The sequence below is a fragment of the Colias eurytheme genome, chromosome 11 (genome assembly GCF_061535395.1).
Source record: "Colias eurytheme isolate Ceu_HAF_F1 chromosome 11, ilColEury1 Martin Lab GWU primary, whole genome shotgun sequence".
Lineage (NCBI taxonomy): Eukaryota > Metazoa > Arthropoda > Insecta > Lepidoptera > Pieridae > Colias > Colias eurytheme.
This window is the reverse complement of record NC_142990.1, coordinates 2,351,757-2,374,949: the sequence shown is the minus strand read 5'-3', so window position 1 is coordinate 2,374,949 and position 23,193 is coordinate 2,351,757. Positions and strand designations below refer to the sequence as shown.

The window sequence follows — 23,193 nt, the reverse complement described above, 5'->3', positions numbered from 1 at the left end:
GTAAAATATAATACGCAAAAAAATATTTTTATTTAAATGTTATTTTTTGCTCTGAATCGCGCAAGCGAAATGTTTTCGTTACAGAGCATATATACAACTTTCCGCCATTAATAATCGGGGCCTTTACGGCCGGCCGGTCGAGTAGACTAGTCTCTCCCTTTTTCGATTGAGGAAATCCACCTCCCTACCTCCACATCATTTTGTTTTAGTTTTAAAGATTTAATAAGCGTAAAATAATACTTTCTTCATTTTTGTATTTGAGTAAACGTAACACTAATAACGGTATGAGAACAAAGTAATATCTTAAATCTTTATATATAAAAATGAATCGCAAAATGTGTTGGTAAGCGCATAACTCGAGAACGGCTGAACCGATTTCGATAATTCTTTTTTTATTATATTCCTTGAAGTACGAGGATAGTTTTTATGTAGAGAAAACGTAAATATGTACCACGGGCGAAGCCGGGGCGGACCGCTAGTTACAAATAATTGGAATATTTCGATTTGCAACAAATAATGTTAACGATATTTTTTATCAGTTAAATAGTTTAAGAGATATATCGTAAATACCATTTCAACCGCTATTTTCAAGATGGCGGCCGTGGGACAAGGGTGGCGACCCCACAAACTTGGTTTTAGCACAATATACAGATACATACAGTAAGGAAACTTCATACAAAATGTTCGAAATGGCTCCCCCCCCATCAAGCGTGATTACAAGGGTATTGAGGGGGATCGATAGTAGCGGGTGACACATCCACAGATTTTGAATATAGTATGGAAAAAAGTTTAAAGTGATGTCAATTCACATTAAATAAATATCGATTGTTTCAGTTTGTATCCCTTTCAATAAATATATTTGTAAATACCATATCTGACTACAAGTTAAAAAGAGACTATTTTTTAATTTCTATAGATATGGCAGTATGAGTTTTATATTATGTTGACATATTTTCTATCAAAATGATAGCTACAAATAGTACCTATTAGGAGTCCAGTCTGTTTAAAGATCGCATCTATTTTTTACGCAATCTAGAAGAGCACGAAAATATAAAAAAAGGAAACCTTAAAAAAATCTTGTTTAAATTTATGTGCATAATTACGTAAATATTAGGGAATAAAAAGAAAGATATTATAATTATTGTATTTTTATCGATACGTGGCGTCTCCACTTTGTCAAGCACTAAGCCTGTCAAACTATTTTCTTTTTCTTCCTAAAACAAAAAGGTAGAGGTTCTATGCTCGTATAATAATAATTTTAATTTATTTTTGCATATTTTGTGTTTTTTAATTTAATTTAATTTATCGTTTTAAAAATAATTTAGTAGGTATACCTACATACAAGTATTGTAAATTCTGGTTTAAAATAATTATTGAATATATGTATAATACAAATATCAAGCATTATAAATAATTTAGGTACATTAAAATATAGCCTTCGGCGTCCATAACAAAACTAGATTTCGAAATATAGCACTGATAAAAACGTATTTACTTTTACAAGCTGTATTAATTCGGATTGTTTCTTCTTGTAAATTCATATTTAGGCTACACCATTTTTGTATTTTAACGGGTTTTAATCTCCAAATTACCACAAAATCAACTGTGAAAAAAAGCAAACAGTACAGGCCGAATTGATAACCTTCTCCTTTATTTTTCAAGTCGGTTAAATATCAAAAAGTAACAGCCCTATAGCTATACGTCATAATTTCATGGGGGGGGCTTAGTTTCCTAACTGTATGTACGTAGTATATATCTGTCAACTGTGGTTTTAGCTTCACACTGACCCCCCCTACACATCAAAAAAACAAAATTGCGTCCTCTAAAAAATGCAAGGTTAGGGCTAAAAAATGTAACATTTCAATGGATCACTAATAAAAGTAACAAAATGAATTTTTAAAGTTATCTTCTGGAATCAATTTCAATAAAAATATAAAAAAATAATACTATCAAGTATGAAGATGATCTATAAAATGGATTGCGCTATGTTTACGTGATCTTTTGTTTCGCGAAGGACTGAAAATTTCTCTTAACCTCTTATTGGATTCCGTATTTAGGCATTTGATATTCGTATTGGAGTTTAGGTATACGATAAATTTAATTTAAAATTAAAGATATATTAATTGTTAAATGAATGAGCACAACTTTATTATTATTATTTATGGGAGTTCACTGCACCAGCGCTCCTTAGGATGGACCGCCTATTTTTGTCACTTCGTTCATCGCTGTTCGAGAGTGACTTCGTGACCACCATGGACTTAGATCATTAAGTAATCGATAACACTCGCAGGTGTTTCCCCTTTTGTCGAGGTATAAGATTATTCGAATCGAAAAATCTTATGCTTTCATAAAAACTACTTGCGTAATCGATTACAAACACTCTGCGTTTTCCTAGGCTAAAACATCGAAAGGACGTCTGCGAGTGCTCCGCTAAAAATGCCGTTTTGCACTGTCAAGCCTTGCAGAAGCAATTCAAACATGTCGAATATTAAAAAAGATGGAATAACCTTTCATTTGTGTATATTTTTTTAACGTACATTTCTAATTAAATGCAATTTCTAATAATCGTCGATGTATCGTTTAGCGATATGATCAAGACAAATAATCGAGTCGTTTACTCGATCATTGATGCGGCCCCACGAGACTATCATGGAAAGAAAATATACAAATTTAATCTTTATGAACTAAGAGATAAAGTTGAATTTAAAACCCGATAATGAACCGCATTCCTTACGAGTCTATCTTTTAGCCCCTTGACCACCGAGCGGCCCGATCGGACCACGGCCCACGGGCCACGACACAATAGATTTTCTATTGTGTCTGTGATTCCGGGGGCTGAGGCATTAAAGAAATACAAATTTAATCTTTATGATCTAAGTTATAAAGTTGAATTTAGAACGCGATATTGAACCGCACTCCCCACGAGACAACTTGGAATGAAATACAAATTTAATCTTTATGAACTTAGGGATAGAGTTGAATTTAAAAACTCGTCGCTTAAAAGGTCATAAATTTTTACGACTTTCGTGACACAAATTATTTTTGTGAATGTGTGATTGTGTTTCAATAGTGTGAGTTACCTTCCCCGCACCAAAATCAGCAGAAAGTTTAGTTAGAACATTTGCCAGCGTACTCCATCCATTACTTAATGATCTAAGACCATGGACCACGTTGCTATGAACTGTTTTTGTCAAAGAATTACTCGAACAATTAGAGCATAAATTTCTACGTAAGATGTATAGGTGCCCGTAGGTGTATTGATGAGTCTCGTACTTAAAAACCGATAGATGCTGGTTCAAATCATTGCCGTACATCTTTTTTTTTTCCTTTCCCGTATTTTATGGTCATATAAATAATACTGTTTACAAGGGAATAATTAAGAAGAAAAAAGATATAGACATTTTTTTTAACAGAAAATAAAGAATTTAAATAATATATATTACTAGCGGTCCGCCCCGGCTTCGCCCGTGGTACATATTTACGTTTTCTCTACATAAAAACCATCCTCGTACTTCAAGGAATATAATAAAAAAAGAATTATCGAAATCGGTTCAGCCGTTCTCGAGTTATGCGCTTACCAACACATTTTGCGATTCATTTTTATATATAAGACTAGCAGTCCGCCCCGGCTTCGCCCGTGGTACATATTCACGTTTTCTCTACATAAGAACCATCCTCGAACTTCAAGGAATATTATAAAAAAAGAATTAACGAAATCGGTTAATCCGTTCTCAAGTTATGCGCTTACCAACACATTTTGGGATTCATTTTTATATTATAAAAGATATACACTACTCTGATCACTATGTCGAATGTTTGTAGTGGGTGTCGAAATCTTATTAAAGGTACTCTCTTCCTTAAGATGCTCCACAATCCTATATAAGTTACTCTATGATGCTCCACCACCGCGTTGCTATGAACTGTATTTATCAAAGAAATACTCGAACAATTAGAGCATAAAGGAGAATGACCACGGGTGGTATCGGTAAAATTTTAGTTGTGCCACGTATTCGTGATATTGTTAATTCCTATTTGTATTTATAATGATCATATGTATCAATATTAAGTCTTAATTATACCGGATAAATTGAAATAATAGTAAAAGTTATTCTTTTGAAACATGTATGACCACGTATGGAATCGGTAAAATACTAGTTGTGTCACGTGTTCGTGATATTGTTAATTCCTATTTGTATTTATAATGATCATATTTATCACTATTAAGTCGTAATTATACCGAATAAATAGAAATAAAAGTAAAAGTTTCTGTTTTGACACATTATATCTATCTCTCTTGCAAGCGTCCTGCGTCATATGTCATAGTTGAATGAATGTGTTCGACGCATTGTTCGACGTTATTTATTTTGAATTATAATGTTTATTACGATTTACTTTTCACATTTGTCTTGTAAATTAAAATATTACCTATGTAATAAATGTAAAACTTAACGTTCATCGTTAGTATAAACTCGATAAAGTATTTTTTTGAAGCGTTGAATAAAACTATTGTTTTATTTTTATTGTCGTGAACTGCGGCTTATTTACATAAAAACTTTAATCGTTTCTAAAAGTACTAACATCAAGCTTTAAATTGAGCTATATTTCATCTTGACACAATAAGTTTGATTGCGATACCAAGTGCCATAGTCACTTGGGCAATCTCCTTTCAATATAAGACGTATAAGTGCCGGTAGCTGTGTTGACTGAGTCTCGTACTTTAAAATCGATAGATGCTGGTTCAAATCATCGCTGTTCATCCACATTTTTTTTTCTTTCCCGTATTTTAAGGGTCATATAAATAATACTGTTTACAAGAGAATACTTAAGAAGAAAAAAGAAAAGACATTTTTTTTAACAGAAAATAAAGAATATATATAATATACACTACTCTGATCACTATGTTGAATGTTTGTAGTGGGTGTCGAAATCTTATTAAAGGTACTCACTTCCTTAAGATGCTCCACCACCGCGTTGCTATGAACTGTATTTATCAAAGAAATACTCGAACAATTAGAGCATAAATTTCAATGTAAGACGTATAAGTGCCTGTAGCTGTGTTGACTGAGTCTCGTACTTTAAAATCGATAGATGCTGGTTCAAATCATCGCTGTACATCCACATTTTTTTTTCTTTTCCCGTATTTTATGGTCATATAAATAATACTGTTTACAAGGGAATACTTAAGAAGAAAAAAGATATAGACATTTTTTTAACAGAAAATAAAGAATATATATAATATAATTATATTATATACACTACTCTGATCACTATGTCGAATGTTTGTAGTGGGTGTCGAAATCGTAATAGAGGTACTCACTTCCTTAGATGCTCCCTAAAAACTAAAATAATAATTCAAAAACACCGGAGTTTTTAAAACAACGCCCTCTAGATGTAATAATTGAAAATCGATAGTTTGCTGTTTCCTTAGTTCTAAAATTGGTCACTAGGTAGCGCTTTTAAAACTGCAAATTAAATAATAAGCTCAAATGAGAGCGCCATCTAGCAATAAGCTGAAATTACGGGGTACGATCTCTAGTATGACAATCATCAGTCCTCTTTAGATTATATTAGTCCATGGTAATATACATTAGTGAGGATGTTGTAGACGTAGGCACACTAATAAGGTACAAAAAAAAATAAGTATCATTAGTGTTTTTCATAAGGACAGGGATTATTCAAATTTCATTAAGATTCATTCACTATTTGAGCTCTCTTTGAATAGTAACATCAAATGTAAAAAAAATGTAATAAACAAGACGACTAAAACAATGAAAACATGAAATCATATGATATACGTTTTTGCACAAAAATTATCTTTATAATACACAAAATAAACAAGGAATTTGTGAATAATGTGTGAAACTAATTATGGAGTGGTGTGCTTCGTTAAAACCAGAAAAAGCACTTTAAATAGGTATGTTTTTCTATTGTAATCATATATGTAATTAAAATGTATATCAACATAAGCATTCCAATCCTTATTCAGATATGATAATCTAGAAATGATTAAATTTTGCGAAATCTGAAAATTAACATTTATTAATACTGTGTTTGTTTATAGCATCAAAATACACAACAATTAATTATTGCACGCCTCATAAGCGAAGCGTTGAGGTGGGTACTACTGTCACTTCGCGCAAAACATCTGATTTTTCAAACTTAAAATGTCTTTATGTATCATACATTGCACTTGTAAGATAATACATACACACACATATTAAGAAAAAACACTATTTTTAACGTTCATGATATTTTTGATGTCATTTTTGTTATTTAAACTAGTTAAAAAACAGTTTAAAAAAGTTCTGTCTTGGACGTCCGTGTGTCTGTATGTGCGGATCCTTTTTCTTGTTAACACGATAGCGACCGAAATACTTTACTAATCGAGTCTTTTTTTTTCTCTTACGCTTGAGTATGCTCAGGAATAGAACCCTTTCATTTTTCAGGGTCTGATTCGATGTGGTTTAATTGTTATGAAATAAACATAAATAATAATAAATAAATATTTATTAAAAAAAAATTATGAGGCGTGCACTTTTGGATTTTCCAAATTATTTAAAAGTCCATTAGAAATACAACAGACGGTATTCACAAATGTTTGCATTTATAATATGTAGGTATTAGTAGTTAATGCTTTATTGGTAGTGTAAATGACTTGCAGCTTGCTATAATATTATTTACTAAAAATCGGAATTACATTACCTGTTTGAAGGTACTATAAGGGCAGTATGATTTTCCATTTTCTGTATTTAGGTACTATTTACGATATAAGTAGATAGTTGAGGCATTTTTTTATTTTTTCAACTGACTGAAAAAACGGGGAAGGTTATGTCCGGTTCGTTCTTTTGTCAATATGAAAGCGTTTTAGTTTTTTATGAGGAAATATTTACTATTATGTTAATGCTGTTAACGATCCAAATTTAGTCAGTCTGGATAACATAGGCTACACTTTAGACAGCAAGAGTGAAGCCGTTGGCTCCATCTTTTTTAAAACAATAATTCTAAATCAAACAATTTATCGCGGAAATTAAAATATGAATTTAAACGTAAAGGTGTATAATGTATAGGTATTATGTTAATTGGAAATTCATAATCGCTATGTCGGGTCACTACAAGAGGTCATTTGTAGACTGTAGTATTTATAAGTTATAACATTTATAAAATATGAAAAATTCCATTGTAAAAGAATTACGTGCAAAAAAAAGTTATAAATATGTAAGCTTTATTTATTTTATTTAAGAATAATGATCTTTTATAGACTATAATGCTAGGTAATTGGAATTATACTAATTATTGAATTCTCAGTCAAACTATATAGATATTCATTTTTGACTATACCATTTTTTAGCAAAATTTTATGTTACCAAATAAACATTTAGACATAATATGTAACTACATATTACATATATGCATTATGTATGCCTGAACTCTGCACTGCAATTAGTATATTCTATACTAGCTGCTCCGCGCGGTTTCACCCCCGTGGCTCCACTCCTGTTGGTCGTAGCGTGATGATATATAGCCTATAACCTTCCTCGATAAATGGGCTATCTAACACCAAAAGAATTTTTCAAATCGGACCCGTAGTTCCCGAGATTAGCGCGTTCAAACAAACAAACAAACAATCAAACAAACAAACAAACTCTTCAGCTTTATAATATTAGTATAGAATATAGATACTATAGACCTCTACTTTAGAATCTAGATCCTCCAATGTCCAAAAAATTCAATAATATTTCTGTTCTGGAATGTTTTACTCTAATATTCGTCATTATCTTTAAAAGATATACAATAGATAAGTAATTATAGCAGGTAACAATACAGTAACATTTTAAGTAAGTCTTTAAACTCGTTTATGCTATTAGAACGTGACACATCAATACTCAGTCGCGTAGAATGTGATAAATATTATACAATAATTGAATATCATATTTTCTAGCGAACAAATGTATGGAAGACACAGTAGAAAATAAAATATATGTATGGGACAGTTCCCTGTTCCGTTTATATTTAAAGATATTTTTTTTAAATGTCCTTGAAATAGGTCCATGTGCATTTATTCACACTGTCTTACACACAGAAATCGAAAATTGCATACAATTAATAAATACCTTTTTGTGTAGAGTGAAAAATATAATAAAATGACACCACATACATAATATATCAGCAATAAATAAACATTGTAATCCACTAACACAATCCTTATAAAATTTATTTGTTATATTTTCACCTGTATGTTTGTAAAGGACTCCTATGAACTTGATTTTGACTATTTTAACGAACAGTTAAAATTAAAAATTCAAACTTTGTATACTTATCAATGATCGGTGACAATACAATTTTTTTTTTAATTTCCAGAGGTTTCACATACTACAAAGTGACGAACCTCGACAATCGGATATCGAACGCCGACCAGCTGCTGACCACAGATATCGAGAAGTTCTGCGACACCGTCATAGATCTGTACAGTTACATCAGCAAGCCACTACTCGATATATCGATATATTTGTACCGATTGACCGTCAATTTGGGACCTTCTGTAAGTTTTAATGCAATTTATTAATTAGAAATATTTAAACCTCTGAGTTGCATAAATAAATTATAATTCATATGTAATATAGGTATATATTAAAGAGTCACCTCATACCGTTAAATGAAGGGTCACCTTCGTTATAGACGAAAAAATTACTCTAAGGTACATGGTAAAGCAAAGATCTTGAATGTTAACTTCAGCGAATTTCAAAATCTTGGGCTAAGGTGTACACTGTACAGTGTACAGTGTAATTGGGACATTATGCACACTAAAACTTCTGCCTCTTTTGTAGAAATACGAGTACATACATTTAATTTAAATCAACAAAAGTACTTACCTACTGATAAAACTTTAATTTCGATACAGATTGTTATAACTATAAGGAAATCTATACATATAATAAATCTGTAGAAGGGTCAATTCTGTACATTGAAAATATTGAAATATAAATAGCAGGGGGTGTTACTGGATCGATACCAAACCCAAATATGTGATTAAAAAAATTTTTGTCTGTCTGTCTGTCTGTCTGTCTGTCTGTATGTGAAGACATCACGTGAAAACTAACGGTTCGATTTCGATGAAACTTGGTATAATTATACCTTATTATCCTGGGCGTAAAATAGGATACTTTTTATCCTGAAAAAATACGAAGAAAAAAAATAATCTTAATTTTTCAGTTTTATCCATAGACGTTGTTCTGTAGAACAGCGAACACACGTTGGGTATTATTATAGGCCTAGCCGTATTTGAGTCCAATAGATATTTATAAGATGTTATTGTCAGAGTTACTCAAAATGGAGAAATGAACCATCCACGCGAAGACCGACATCCGCGCGGACGGAGTCGCGGGCGGAAGCTAGTCCTACATAATATGATATTTACCGACCATAATGTCACCATTTGTTGAGTGTTGCGGTCACCTTGAGGGTTTCCTTACATAATATTATAACTATTGTTTCTCTACACCCATCTATCAATTGAAGACTATGACATAATTAAGAAGTGTTGTTGATCACGCAATTATTTCACATGAAGATGATTCTTCTATTGCAATAATTGATGATTAATCTTGCATTTGTCATTTGTTTTACTTTTTTACGTGGCAAATTGTAATTATGTATGTTTTTATACATCGCACACGCACGTATCTTTGTTTACTTCTATTTTCAATGGAATAAAACTTTATGTCCATAAAATCGACGTAAAGTACTAGTTATTGTGTGTCACTTTCACTAGTTAATTTATTGTATACCTACTTAGTAATAAATAATTATTTGGGTAATTTACTTTATTCGATCGGATAACAGTAATTTCTGCATACTTTAGGATTAATAAAACAATAATTATGTAAAGCATTTAGTGCTTCCAAATTACGCGACATATTTGAGCAAAAATTCCAATTAGAATTTCATAATATAATCAGAGATATTTCGTGAAAAATAAAGGCATTCTTTTCAAAATTTTCTTCGACCTTACATTTTGTCCCTTTAGTGTATATATATATATATATATATATATATATATATATATAGTATACATGTGATTGTTTTGCTATATTATGTATAATATATTTAGATGGACTATTTTGATATGACAAATTACCTGAAAAGGTTCTAACTGTGAAATAATGGTAAATAATCATAGTTAGAATTTAACAAAATTGAACCAGTCATTTTAAATGAGTTGTCAATTGCACTGCTAAGTTACAACAATCATAAAAAAGGGTAATTAGCACAAGGTAAAAACTGTTAACTGTTACTAGACAATGGCAGTTTTTATTCATTTGTCCATTTTGACGCTGAAATTGCCAAAATTTTTTTGGGTTTGTGTACAGTCGTATTATTTTGTAATAATACAGTAGAACTCCAATTATCCGAACTCCGACTATCCGAATCGCCGATTATCCGAATCACAAAAAATTGTCCAAAAAAAGTCAAAGTGCGCTATTATTCTTCCCCCCGCGAAGCCAGTGTTTGCGCGTCCAAGTCTAGACTTGACTTGTTGTGCTTACACTGACTTGAGATGTTTAAAAAACCATGATTTTTATTTCTAAACTTGTACATAAGTAGGTACATTTTATTTATATATTTAAAACATGTGAAACTTTCATGTTTCTTTCATTTAATTCAATAAAAATATAGTGCAATATCAAAACGTAGCTTTTATTCTCTCCACTTGCAAATTTAAAAAAAAATCCGATTATCCGAATATTTGATTATCCGAATGGGTCCCGGTCCCCATTAATTCGGATAATTGGAGTTCTACTGTAATTAAAAAAATATATACTGTATATATCTACATGTATCCTTTCTTAAACATGTATGATGTAACCTTGCTTTGCTGCAGAAATACATAATTTATATAAATAATGTTTATGTATTTTACGATTCTATTGAATAATTTGGTAAGCTAAGTTGGTAAGTAAATAATGTATTTTTTTCCAGACGCCTGGCTTAATGATGGCCTACTTATTTGCATCTGGAATGTTCTTGACGTATTTGCGACGGCCTACAGGTAAAAAATCTTAATATTAAAACAGTAGCGAAATAAAATTGAGTTTTTATCAAATTACTTTTTTTTATTAGAAGCTGAAAAAAAATAATTTTAAGTACTTATTGATTAATTCATGTTTTTTTAAATTTTTATAAAATTCCAATTTTAAACATTAAAAAATGCTTCCTCATGTAATAAAAAGTTCCTATACTGGAAAATATATTTTTTTCTACATTATTTTTTTATTTTCAGCTCGCATGACGGTCCATGAGCAGAAATTAGAAGGCGAATATAGATTTGTTAATTCAAGACTTATAACTAACTCTGAAGAAATTGCTTTCTATCAAGTAAGTATTTCCTATAAATAGATTTAAAGACCATTTTTTTAGAAACTCTAGAAACAAATAGTTAGAAATGCAGGTAATTCGATAAAATATCACTTAAAATAAGTGGTAGGTACTGAAGTAAAAAAAGTTTTATTGAATAAAAAATTATACGAGTTATATTCAACTCTAATATAATCTTTAGAATATCCTAAACGAAATAAATGTTCTTATTTCAGGGTAACAGAAGGGAACAGTTGACTCTACTATCGAGTTTCTACAAACTAACGCGGCATTTGAGGAATTTCCTCAACTTCCGCGTTGGTATGGGCTTCATAGACAACATTGTTGCTAAATGTAAGTTTATTTTATGTATTTATTTATCCTCACTAATATGATAGTTTATAAAATCAAATGTGTCGATTTGTTTGTCTTTCTTTCTCATCGAAACGTAGCGATTTAATGGTAATATTTTTGTGTCTGGAGATAGCTCGGAGCCTAGAATGATATAGGCTTTTTATTATGGACTAGCTTCCGCCCACGACTTTGTACGTGCATCCCCGTTTTTCCCCGTTCCTGCAAGAATTTCGGGAAATCCCTTCTTAGCGGATGCCTACGTCCTAACCGTCCGTCACCTTTGAGTTTTATATATATAGATAGACAAAAGCTTGTTCAAATATATACACCATTAGTGTACGAAAAAGGTAAATGAATAATGTTTATTTACAATCACAAATGTCTATATGTAGGAATGTTTATGGATTACAAATATCATCAAGCTACAAGTAAGGTTATGTTCGTTAACTAATGTTTATGAATAAACATACAAACATGGTGTTAAATACAATGTTGCGATTCTTGAACTGGGTTTATGGTTTGTAAATGTAATTTTAATACAAGTTTGTATGATAAACTAGCTGTGCCTTGTGGTTTTGACTGCGGTTGAATGCTAATTTTAGCCTAGTTATTTTAATATTTTAATTACAAATTTCGTCCAAATCGGTGCTGTAGTGAAACCGTGAAAGTGTAGCAGATAGACAGATTATTTTTCGCATTTATACTATATTAGTTTGCCGTTCGCGGCTTCCCTCGCTTTGTCTATAACCTAATAAATTATATACTGAAATATTGCCTTTGAATTACTCTATCTATTAAAAAAACCGCATCAAAATCCGTTGCATAGTTTTAAAGATTTGCATAGATAGGAATATAGGGACAGAGAACGCGAATTTGTTAAATACTATGTGATGAATTCTCTATGCATGTCATGAATATTTTTACTTCTTTCAACTATCTTGATACGTAATTTTATAATCAATTTATTGGCTTGCACATCAAAACTTGTTACCACATATGGGTGGTTGAACGATTAACAATCACATAGTTTTATGTGACGTACTTTTCGCACTCAAGTACTAGATTATCTTTGTATCTTTGTTTGTAGCATAATATGTATAAATATTATGTTATTTAACGAATACTTATGTGCTTCGTCAGCTGTTGTTATTCATCCTCACAATAACAATATTATGTATTTAACATAATATTAATTAGAAATTGCTTTTTTTAGATAAAATATGTCATACGAAACAAATCTTATATATAAAATTCTCGTGTCAAAATGTTAGTCTGCATACTCCTCCGAAACGGGTGGACCGATTCTCATGAAATTTTCTGTGCATATCTGAGAATCGGCCAACATTTATTTTTCATATGTACCACGGGCGAAGCCGGGGCGGGCCGCTAGTATTTTATAAATATCTTAGGCCACATCTCAGCTTACCATCAGGCGAAATCGTGGCCAAGCGCTCCCCTATCGCAGCATAAAAAAATATGTACATATTTCTATACTTATGTGTATTTTTAATCTTTATAGATGTGGCGATCGTAGTCGGCTTCTACGCTGTATCTCGACCGTTCTTCGTGAAGGATCACAACTTACTCACAACTGGCTCAGAACAAGATAGATTTAGGGTATGTACACATTAAATTAACTAAATAATTATTTTATTTCAAACCAAAACATACCTTTAACTATGGAAAAACTCAATTTATAAGCATGCTTATTAATGTAGATTTTTTACATTTAGAAACAGAGATGTACTTAAATTTTACTGACGTGTATGAAAAATCAATTCTTGTTAGATACTGCCATAAACAAAACAATTTATTAAAAATCGATTGATGGCTCCTTAACAATTAGATGAACTTATGCCAACTCGCATTATGCTTATAATTTTTGTGTTGTTGTTAATATTGATAAATGTAACAATAGTAACAATTTAGATGATAATAAAAATAACGTCGAAAACAGCAATTCACATATCTATTTACCCGCAGCACTACTACACATACGGTCGTATGTTAGTCAAAATGGCGGAAGGTATCGGACGCTTAGTTCTCTCCGGGCGAGAGATGAGCAAATTGGCCGGACTTACAGCAAGAGTCACTCAACTAAGAACTGTGTTAGCGGATGTCAATAAGGGCAATTATGTACGGACCATGGTGGATAGACAGCCTAATGGCAGCGGTGAGTAAAAAAACAAGAAAAATAACTAAAAACCTTAAAAAATAATATTAGTAAGAGTGACGCAGCTTTGTACCGTGTAAGCGGACGTCAATGAGGGCAACTAAGTACGGGCCATGGTGGATACACAGCCAAATGGCAGTGGTGAGTAAAAAAACAAGAAAAAATAACAAAAAATAAAATAAAATACAGCGTGTGTGCCGAGCACACGTGTCAGAAGCAAACTTATTTGGCAAGATTAAAATATACCATAAATCGTCGCCTTACTGCATGACGTGATGCTATTGCCATGACGAGACCTTGAAACTTTACTCTCAACGCGCCTAAAGAAGTTTCACTTCAAACAATTATGTTTTTGACGTGATAACGTTTTTAAAATCGTTTTAGTCGGGTGACATGTTCAGAAACTTGTGTCACACCAAAACCTCACGAGCGCGATGGCAGTATAACGAGAGAGAGACGGACCGATCTCCCGTCTCATCTCGAGCGCTGCCACTGCATTATGTTATCACGTAAACATCTTGATCGTAAACCTACTTTACAAACATCCATTTTTTTTCTCTTTTCAGTAAGCTCAAGTCCGCTTTCTTTAACACCAGGGGGTGGTAGAATTATCTACCAAGATAAGATCATTCGCTTCGACAGAGTACCGCTTGTTACACCCAATGGAGATGTTCTTATAAAGGAGTTATCCTTTGAAGTCAAGTAAGTTGTTCATTAAATTGTCTATTGTGGTTTTTACAAATGTTTTATCCGTTGATTATTTAAGTTACATATCAAAATTGTGTTATCTTAATACTATTATAAAGGCGAAAGTTTGTATGGATGTATGGATGTTTGTTACTCTTTCACGTAAAAACTACTGAACCGATTACAATGAAATTTAGCACACATATAGAGGGTAACTTGGATTAACACATAGGATAGGTTTTATCCCGGAAATCCCACGGGAACGGGAACTATGCGGGTTTTCCTTTGAAAACGCGGGCGAAGCCGCGGGCGGAAATCTAGTAACAAATAAGACACAAAAATAAAATAGAGTCTATGTCATTAATGTGCAGCTTCCTAAATTTTAAAGTTGTTACGTAAGTATCCTTGGAGCTAATCAAACATAAGCAATTTTTTTAGGAATAATGAGTTCCATTGTTATGTTTAATTATTGTATAGTTAGAAATAATATAAAGTAACTGTTGAGAATTAATTCATGTTTTAATTTTGTTGTTATAATAAATGTTTTTGTTATGTTTGTTATTAATTGATTTATCTAATATATATATATTATAAAGGCGAAAGTTTGTAAGGATGTATGGATGTTTGTTACTCTTTCACGTAAAAACTACTGAACCGATTACAATGAAATTCAGCACACATATAGAAGGTAACTTGGATTAACACATAGGATAGGTTTTATCCCGGAAATCCCACGGGTACGGGAACTATGCGGGTTTTCCTTTGAAAACGCGGGTGAAGCCGCGGGCGGAAATCTAGTTTTTATATAATCTTCATAGCGATTAAAACAATTTTAATTTACGTCATCAAATACGGTTATTTGTATTTAAAGTAACATTGATAATTAATGTTGGCACTATTGGCAGCTTAATTGGTTCGGTCTATTGTTTTAACCAAAACATAAAACATAGCTAATGAATGTTTGACGCGTGTTTGACCGAGTACGTAGTACGTTTTATTTTTCAACTGACATTCCCAAAAACCCTCAATTTGACAGATTTAATTTTCCGTTTCTGTTACTCCATAGCTCCGTAAATTTTTAAAGGATTGACGTTATCCTTTTTGTATTCGATAAGAAATTGTCATTTGTCCCTATTTTACAATTTGGAGTGGCGCCGGACTTGCGTTTTTTGCAGAAAATAGTTATTTAATTAATTTATTCCATCCAATAACCTGGTCAGAAGTATTTTTATGAAATACTAGACTTCCTCCCGCGGCTTCACCCGCGTTTTCAAAGAAAAACCCGCATAGTTCCCGTTCTCGTGGGATTTCCGGGATAAAACCTATCCTATGTGTTAATCCAAGTTACCCTCTATATGTGTGCTAAATTTCATTGTAATCGGTTCAGTAGTATTTGCGTGAAAGAGTAACAAACATCCATACATCCATACTTACAAACTTTCGCCTTTATAATAGTAGTAGGATTTTAATTATTTATTTTATTACCAGGTCAGGTATAAACGTGTTAGTGTGCGGTCCGAACGGTTGCGGCAAGTCGTCCATGTTCCGCATGCTCGGCGAGCTGTGGCCGATCTTCGGCGGGACTCTCACCAAGCCGCCGAAGGGCAAGCTGTTCTATGTGCCGCAGAGACCGTATATGACGCTGGGCACTTTTAGGGACCAGGTGGGTTTATTCTATTATTAATTCATTTATTTATTTATTTAATTATTTATTGCACACACAAAAGAAATAGAGACGCATAAAGTACAGATAAGAGGAGAATAATGTACAAACGATGGCCTTATCGCAAAATAGCGATCTCTTCCAGAAATCATAAATAGCTTGATTTTTAAGTAAAAGTGAAGCCATACGGATCAGATTTTGTATACCAGCAGTGTAATTAAATGCAGTAGTTCGATTTTATTAAACAACATTGTTAAAAAAATCAGAAGTAATTGTCCAATAAATTTTAGTTGAACTAACAGTTTGCTTGTCTATGTAATCCAGTATTGAAAATGAATAAAACACAGAAGTAATTTTTTAACACTCATAAAAAACTAGCTGTGTCGCGCGGTTTCACCCGCGTGGCTCCGCTCCTGTTAGTCTTAGCGTGATAATATATAGCCTCGCCTGCCTATTACTCGTGGATAATGTAGCTTTCGAATGGTGAAAGAATTTTTAAAATCGGTCCAGTAGTTTATCAGCCTATTCATTACAAACAAACAAACAAAGTTTTCCTCTTTATAATATGTATTAGTGTAGATTAAAAATATTTTATGCCACAGATAATCTATCCGCAAACGCGCGAAGAGATGGTCCGTCGCGGGCGTACAGACGCTGAGCTCAGCAGATTCCTAGATATTGTGCAACTGTCGTACTTGAGTACAAGAGAGGGGGGGTGGGATGCTGTGGAAGATTGGATGGATGTGCTCTCCGGGGGGGAGAAACAGAGGATAGCTGTGAGTTCTTTATACATGTTTATTTTTGTAGTTTTAAATTAATTTTACATCCCCTTTTTTTCAACGGACATCCAGGCGCACTGCAGGTTACCATCCTTACTTGGTGGAAATACCGACTGCTCGTACTTCACGCTTTGCGTCGTCATTCTTAGTGCGCCAAAAAGTGGAACTCCCTGCCAGCGTCGTGTCTTTCCGGAGAACTACAATATGGGTTCCTTCAAGAGGCGAATAAATAGGCATTTTCTAGGTAGACATGATTTACCACCATAGACCGCGTCACCGCTTTCCATCAGGTGGGACTGTGGTCAAATGTCTACCTATCCGAATTAAAAAAAAAAAAGTTTTTTGTATTTTTAACAAGGTTTGCAAGGATTGTATGGTCTATTAATAGTTGTGAGTTGGTGATATATTATGATTTTTAAACTGACTTTGCCGTGTAAATTATATGAAGTGTTTATTAAAGGGTAATAAATAAATAAAGTGATAGGTTGTTTAAACAGGTATTTGAATCGACTATGTGCAACTGTTTTCCAATTATATTTTGGATAGAGACTAGAGTCCTTTTAGTGTCATTTTCTGTCTTATTTTTACCCACTGAATTTACAGTTTCATCAGCAAGTGAAAAACAATGTCGTCATACGACACACTCATGATTTCTTTCTATTCAACTGTTTCGAAAATTAAACGAAACATAGACGTTATTATTATGTTAAATTCATCATCAAGAATTTAACGTTATACTAGCGGTCCACCCCGGCTTTGCCCGTGGTACCTACATGTTTAAACTATCCTATCTCTCAAGTTGGATCGAACTGCACATGGTGTGCGAATTTTATTATAATCGGTTTAGGAGTCCATTGAGGACAAACATTGTGACACGAGATTTATATATAATATTAAGATTACGTTGAATTCAAACAAATTTTATTTTTGTACAGATGGCGCGTTTGTTCTACCACGAGCCGCAGTTCGCCATTTTGGACGAGTGCACGAGCGCCGTGTCTGTTGACGTTGAGGGACAAATGTATCAATATTGTAGAGAGGTAAATTATCATTATGTTCAAATGAATTATTATTTTATCAAACTAATTGAAATAAAGTTAATAATAATTAATATTACATATTTAATTAAATTTAGAGGATTTTCGTGATACTATAAAAATCTTGTTTGCTGTAAAAAAAAATCTATAATTTTAATCATATCATAATCCATTTTACATACATTCAGTGTAAAAAAAAATATTAAACACTTTATTTAAAATTACTTTTTGAGTAATTATATTCATTTTATCACTCCGTATATCTAAATACAAACCTTTTTGGACATCTTTTTTATTCTATTAAAATAATTATTGATAAGGCCGCCGAATTGTACATTTATTTTAAGTAACATATCGTTTCTGTTTCTGTTTTTGTGTGCATTGTACAATAAAGTGTTTTCTATTCTATTCTATTATCGTTTCCAGATGGGCATATCGCTATTCACTGTGTCCCACCGCAAGTCTCTATGGAAGCACCACGATCATTACTTGCAAATGGACGGTCGTGGCGGTTATGTGTTTGGGGAAATCGATAATAGCACGCAGGAGTTCGGATCGTGATTATAATAAGAAAAAATGTTGTGTGGTTTTATGAAACCACGGTAAAAGTGAAACTTTCCGAACACTGCTTTATACCTACTCGGCAGCCGACCGTCACGCGACATGCGCTACACAGACCAAAAAGTTTGAGACGATGTAATAAAAGTTTCACTTTAATAATTAGCCAATACCATTTTATGATAAATGACTAGACTCGCAATATCAAATTGTCCGAAGCTAAACTCTGCTTACGTGTGTTAGGCAGAGTTAGAACAGTACAATTGACTTTGAACATTACTGCCACGTAATAAGGTGGTAATTTCAATGAGTGTGTTATACAATATGGCTAGGATGTTGCGACGATTTTTTTATAGGCGAGTCTAGTTGTTTATTACGTCAATAGGCAATATACAAACGTTCATGCTGCATGACATGCAAGTTGCTCAAGTTTTTATCTATAGAAATATTGTGTAAAACAAAATGTACTGTACTAAAGCTACATGGTAGCGAAATTGCGAGTTCGCTTAACATTTATTCCTAGAGAAATGAATTCATATTAGAATTTATGTCAAGATGTTTCTAACATGAAATATTTAGCTTCACTCGTGAGTGTTTTTTTAAATGAGAAGTCATAAGAATATTCAAAGATTTTCGATAACATATTTAAATAAGTATATTATGACATGTAGCATGATCGTGTAGGATGGTTTCAAGACAAAAATATTTAAATACGTACCACGACTACGACGTACGACGTACTACGACCATTTCGAAAAATATAAAACGATGTTTTATCTACTTCAACAACCTTTGTTATCGTTTTATCTTTTTCATCCTAGAATAAAATTCACAGCTGGATAGAAAATTTATTAACATAATAGATAAAAATATTTAATTGTATTTTAAAATATACAGGGTGTCCCACTATTGGTATACTAAGCGCGAAGGAACTTGTAGTTTTGCATACACTGATCACGTAAAAAATACTTTTAAAAAAAATACCGTCCAAAATTTTTTGCTAAATTTTTCCTGAAAATCCATGTTTTCTTCTCTAGCTTCGCGTAGCCGGCATATACCGCTTCTCTAATATGAGCATTTTATCTATGAAAACACGATAGCTCACGTGCTGGTGGCAAAGTTGGGCGGCTCGCTTGTTATGGGTGTACACATAGAGTTTTAAGAATTCATCTATTTGAAAAAAAAATGCGTCTGGAATTTTTTAATTATTTTTTACGTACTCAGCGTATGCAAAACTATAACCTCCTTTGAGCTTAGTATACCAACAGTGGGACACCCTGTATATCACAAATACTTTAAGGGCGCGTTCCCACTATGTCGTAACGACTAATTTATCGTTCGACGACTGTCGTCTCTACCTGTTCCCATTATAACGATTGTTTGTCGTCAACATTTTTTATCGTTTAGCGACTGTCGTATCTAGCTGTTCCCATTGGATCGCGACCACATTTTATCGTTTCCTGGGAGTCGCTTTGTCGTTTACACATCATCAGCAAGCTACAAATCTAGTCGCCTCTGCGTTCGCTTGGTGATTACTAGTGCGTTTACTCTCCTGAGTTCAATGGACGTTATAGAGTTGCCGTCCACGATTTTTTATCGTTTTACGACTGTCGTGCTTGCCGTTCCCACTGTCACGACAAAGTCACTGCAAAAACTGTCGTAGACGACAGTAAATTGTGTCGTTCTAAATGTGAACACCTCCATTTAAACATATAAGCCACGACACTTAAAACTACACGATTATCTGTCGTCACGACACGGTGGGAACGCGCCCTAAGGCGTATTCATATCACACTAATACTTTATGTATAATGTACAAGTAATGGAAAGGTATTTCATTTAATAAACATTATGAAATAAAATTTCAAATTGAAGTTTTTGTTCGAAATAGATAATTTAAAACAAATATAAAATAATAAAGATGTCACAATTCTGTTCAGAATTTTCTGCTTCATAAAAAATATACTATATAATAGTAAATTTTTCTATTTTTACATATTTTAAAATAATAAACATGCCTATATGTTATAATTAAAGTTCTATTATAAGTCGAACTAATTATTTTTACGCGAAGTCACAACTGTCGATAATTATTTCACAAAATTTCCCATTGAAAACCTTGTAATATCAATGTAGTGCATGTGAATTAAACTTAGTAAAATTAACTGAATGACTGAATATATGAGAAGTGATTCAACTTGAACAAATAATAAATTCACAGTGGTTTTTAAACGGGTTATATTTTGTCTGTGGTATTATAATATTTTATTTTTACACCATCAAATACTTGAAATAACTACATAAGTACTTTAATTTTATTATACTCTATGTACTAGACGTACTATAATATGTAAACTTTTATATACGAAAACATTTTCTCTATATAATAAATGAAATGAAGAAAGTACCTTGTGAGTTGATATCGTCATATTAAAATTGTAATAAATCTCGCGCATTATAAAAATGATGATTTCTAGAGTAAAAATGTATGACAAAACTTTTTATCTTAATTCCTAATTGTAATATAAATTGCATTAAAAAAAGTCTTTAGTTAAATAGTTTGATAAAAATATTTTTAAAAAAATTATTTCTTATTCTTTATCCGTTTTATTCCAATCGATTTCCTTTTTATTCCATTGTGACCAAGTCACTGTATGTGATACATTTTTATAATGTATTTTTTTTTATATTTTTGTTACTATTATACTTACTATATTAGGTTCTAGAAGAGTTGTAAATGATATTTTTATTATTTATTATAATAGATGTGTTATTTATGGAAGTTTAATTCGTTTTGGGTAAACAAATCATATAAGAAATTACAGTGCTCATTTATGAAAATTTATTCTTAACAATGTTCTTAACTAGGTATTTTATAAAAAAAAATTAAGTACAAAAATCACACATTGATTTGCTTTCACTTTAAATTTTATAGTCATGTAGGTACGTATAATTTTATATGATTCTAAATAGTAACGGAAAATGATACCTCGAATAATATTTGTATATTTTGTTAATATAATTTTCAAAATCACAAAGACGTAATATGTATGTAGGTAGGTAATTGGGTTTAGTTACCGTCTATTTTCTTTTTGACTTGACTTAAAACAACTTTTTCAATAAGTTCATAACTTTCATTAAATTTGAATTCGTTTTTATTTTTAATTGACAAATAAATCTTTCAGTTTAGATTTTTTATAAAGTGTACTGCAAAATTATATTTTTTTTAATACGTAAAAATTTGAGTTTTACTATACATTCGATTTACTCGAATTAATAGTAAAGAGACTCGAAAATATGTTTTGTCGTAAAAAAAAATAGCTTACTCATATCAATACATGACTTAATTTTAATAATTCTTTTTTAAATCATGTAGCAATTGTATGGATGTAATTTTTATATGTATTCAAAATAATGTGAGTAACTAATAATTTTCAATGTGAAAGTTGCTGTGATAGATTAAGTTTATGTTGTTCTTGTTGATAGGTGTTGGGTCAATAAAGAAGGGTTAAGGATAATGTTGTGTTTTATTTTTGAATGAATGAATGAAGGAATATTTAATCTGATTCGGGTTTTTTTTTATTAGGCTGCAGGAAAAGTATTCGTTTGAGTTTCCAATACATACCTTGAAGCAGCAACCCTTGAAGGCATGAATGGTATTTTAATAAGGGAAAAAAATAAAATGTCTCACATAAATAAAGACATTGTTTATCATAAAATTATCTGTGACCCTTTTATTTAAGGCTGTGACAATAGTGTCCTGTCTCTTTTACTTTTAAGTTTGATGTGTACAGAGAAGAAAAAAATATGTTAAACATTTGATTTAATTAAAATAAAGTAAGAGGCTACTTGATTAATTGATTTGAATAATAATGGCTAATGTCGAACGTCGCTAATCAATAAAGGTCGCACGTCGTCATAGCTTATATTAGATAAATAGTTATTATAAAATAGGGTTTCCACTATTCAAAAAAAAAAATACTGCAAAAAATATGATTGCTTCTCAATGATTAACCGACGTCCACATGGGCTGATTTTTTTTTATTAGTTATTGTTAAAAAACTTATTAAAAATGTAATACCTACTTAAGTATTTTGATTTTAAATGATATTCCAACTTAATTCAATGTCGTTGATTCTGTACTACTTTCTACTTTTTAAGTTTTAGTAAAAAAAAAATAAGTAAATAAAAATCATTTATTGAGTACCAATACATTAACAGAAAATAATACAAACTCAACTATCTCAACTAGGTATTTTATACACCTAGCCCCTAGGTATATTTATATACCGAGGCGATCGTGTCCTAGAGACGACCGATGCCTTCCACATTAGACTTTAGCCATAGCCAGTAGTAGATATCATATCACTTGATTAAAATTTGAATCTTCCCTTACTATCCATCACAAAATTAGATAAAATTCATTCTTAATACTGCAAGTTAAAGACAATAAGCCTTTAACCAATTTGCTCATTGTGAGTAGTAACTATTTAGTAATCTGTGGTTGTGATAATCAGACTAAATTCAGTGTTTAATTTATTGCTCACTTATTTCAAACAGATTTTTTCTTATAAGAATCATGTTTCACCT

General features: G+C 31.9%; 1 protein-coding gene across 1 annotated transcript in view; it reads left to right on the top strand.

Annotated features, from left to right (window-relative positions):
• Nucleotides 1-19,491, top strand: part of Abcd3 (ATP binding cassette subfamily D member Pmp70) — a 31,337-nt gene extending 11,846 nt beyond the window's left edge. The window contains exons 5-15 of the mRNA XM_090106882.1: nt 8,359-8,539; nt 10,978-11,047; nt 11,279-11,373; nt 11,589-11,706; nt 13,226-13,323; nt 13,690-13,879; nt 14,446-14,581; nt 16,055-16,229; nt 16,832-17,005; nt 17,944-18,048; nt 18,472-19,491. Of these exons, the coding sequence (XP_089963008.1) occupies nt 8,359-8,539; nt 10,978-11,047; nt 11,279-11,373; nt 11,589-11,706; nt 13,226-13,323; nt 13,690-13,879; nt 14,446-14,581; nt 16,055-16,229; nt 16,832-17,005; nt 17,944-18,048; nt 18,472-18,606 (1,477 nt within the window). The 3' untranslated portion in view covers nt 18,607-19,491. The remainder of the gene's footprint in view (nt 1-8,358; nt 8,540-10,977; nt 11,048-11,278; nt 11,374-11,588; nt 11,707-13,225; nt 13,324-13,689; nt 13,880-14,445; nt 14,582-16,054; nt 16,230-16,831; nt 17,006-17,943; nt 18,049-18,471) is intronic.
• The last annotated feature ends 3,702 nt before the right edge of the window (nt 19,492-23,193 follow it).